This window comes from Babylonia areolata, chromosome 2 (genome assembly GCF_041734735.1).
Source record: "Babylonia areolata isolate BAREFJ2019XMU chromosome 2, ASM4173473v1, whole genome shotgun sequence".
Classification (NCBI taxonomy): domain Eukaryota; kingdom Metazoa; phylum Mollusca; class Gastropoda; order Neogastropoda; family Buccinidae; genus Babylonia; species Babylonia areolata.
Window position 1 is genome coordinate 60698816 of NC_134877.1, and position 2500 is coordinate 60701315.

Sequence of the window (2500 nt, forward strand, 5' to 3'; positions counted from 1 at the left end):
TATCACTGATTCTTGATTTTGCTTCACAGACCATGACATTGACTTGGAGACGCGGGTGGTACGCTACAAGGATTAACTATCACTGATTCTTGATTCTGCTTCACAGACCATAACATTGACGACTTGGAGATGCGGGTGGTACGCTACAAGGATTAACTGTTACTGATTCTTGATTCTGCTTCACAGACCATGACATTGACTTGGAGACGCGGGTGGTACGCTACAAGGATTAACTATCACTGATTCTTGATTTTGCTTCACAGACCATGACATTGACTTGGAGATGCGGGTGGTACGCTACAAGGATTAACTATCACTGATTCTTGATTTTGCTTCACAGACCATGACATTGACGACCTGGAGATGCAGGTGGTACGCTACAAGGATTAACTATCACTGATTCTTGATTTTGCTTCACAGACCATGACATTGACGACCTGGACTGAGATACAGGTGCTACACACTACAAGGATGAACTGTTACTGATCCTTGATTCTTGGTTCTCCTTCCCAGACCATGACATTGACGACCTGGAGATGCAGGTGGTACGCTACAAGCCAGAGGGTTTGGACACGCTCTGTCGCAACACCAAGTTCTCCCGCAAGGAGCTGCAGATCATGTACCGAGGCTTCAAACAGGTCAGGTTCCGTCTCTGTATGTGTGTGTGTGTGTGTGTGTGTCTGTCTGTCTATCTGTGTCTGTGTGTGTCTGTCATGCTGTCTGTCTGTGTGAGTGAGGGCGTGAGTGTGTTGTATTAATGTGAGAGAGAGTGTGTGTGTGTGTGTGTGTGTGTGTGCCTGTTTGTTTGTCTGTGTGCGTGAGGGCGTGATTGTGTTGTTTGTATGTATGAATGCATGTATGCATTTGTGTGTGGGGTGGGTGTGTTTGTGGGTGTAGAGGGTGGAGCGGCAGAGGTTGGTAGGGGGTGGAGCGGCAGAGGTTGTGTTTGTGTGTGTGTGTGTGTGTGTGTGTGTGTGTGTGTGTGTGTGTGTGTGTGTGTGTGTGTGTGTGTGAATCAATATTGAATGAATGAAAAAATGAACGAACTAACGAATAAATGAATGTATGAATGAATGAATATATCAATGCCCTTTTAGAGGCTTCCTGGTCCTAGTTTTTACCTTGGTCACGGTGAGATGTAGATCAAGAAAGTTGGGTCAGCAACTGTGACAATGCTGAGAGGGTGAGGGAGGTATGGGGGTGTTTGTGTGTGTGTCTGTGTGGTGTCTCTGTGTGTGTGTGTGTGTGTGTGTGTGTGTGTGTGTGTTTGTGTGGTGTGTGTGTGTTTGTGTGGTGTGTGTGTGTGTGTGTGTGTGTGTGTAGTCTGTGTCTGTGTGGTGTGTATGTGTGTACGTGCGTGCGTGCGTGAGACAAACAGACAGACAGATAAGGGTATTTCTCACAAAACCGAATTTGTTTAACTTAATACAGTGTATGAAGAAAGAAACCAAAACAAAACAAAAAGTTAGAGAGGGGAAAAAAGAGTTATTGCAGGGGGGGGGGGGAGAAGAGTTCAGTCAGAGTTAAGTCTGGCTGAGAAACGTAATGGATGGCGGTGTTAGCCAGGCAGATGGGGAGACAAAACAGAAACGGAAAGTTTACGGACTTTTTCCGGATCTACTGGGCCAGACACAGTGATGGTTACTGTCAAGAGAGGTTTCACGCATTCAGTGTGAGCGTGTGTGGGGATGGGGATAGGGGGAAGGTATATTATGTGTGAAAATGTTGTGTAAGGTGTGTGTGTGTGTGTGTGTGTGTGTGTGTGTGTGTGTGTGTGTGTGGTTATGTAGTAGCTGTTGTTTTGTGTCCAGTCGTATGATAATGATTAAATTTTGATATTAATCATTCAATGTGCTTATATGTTTTGTCACCTTTTTGGGGGGTTTGAATATCCAGTGCAATGTACATATAAAGCCACACACACACACACACACACACACACACACACACACACACACACACACACAAACGTGCTCAGCGGATAAAGATGGAAGAGTGAGGGAAGAGAGGGTGGTGGGCAAGTAGAAAGAAAAATCCACGAAAAAATGTAGAGAGAGAGGGGGGCGGGGGGGGGGGGCAAGGGGGGGAGAACAACAGACTAGCATTGAGATAGACGGACAGTCGAACAGCCGTAAATCAGTTATACATACTCCATTCATAACTCCCTGCTAATCCAAGACATAAGACTCCGTTCACAACTCTCCAGGGTTATGTCTGACAAGGAGACCAACGGTGCATGTACTGGACAAAAATAATGATCACCTCATCACACATCAGATAGACAAGCATGAACCTCTTTTCAAATAATAACCTACAGAAGTAGTGCATACAATATTTATGATAGAAATGATAATAATCCAAATGATAATACTAATAATAATATAATTTATTTTCAGTCTAATATCATCATAGATGAACAGACTATAAATGAATAAACGAACGTACGAGACAGACAAGGCGAAATTTCATCCAGTCACACCTGTAGATCTGTACAAGATAC

General features: G+C 44.3%; 1 protein-coding gene across 7 annotated transcripts in view; it reads left to right on the forward strand.

Annotated features, from left to right (window-relative positions):
- LOC143275722 (Kv channel-interacting protein 4-like) overlaps positions 1 to 2500 on the forward strand; it is a 461443-nt gene that overhangs the window by 389918 nt on the left and 69025 nt on the right. For all 7 annotated transcript variants that reach the window (XM_076580027.1, XM_076580020.1, XM_076580013.1 and 4 more), the window contains one exon: positions 514 to 638. In XM_076580027.1, the coding sequence (XP_076436142.1) occupies positions 514 to 638 (125 nt within the window). The remainder of the gene's footprint in view (positions 1 to 513; positions 639 to 2500) is intronic.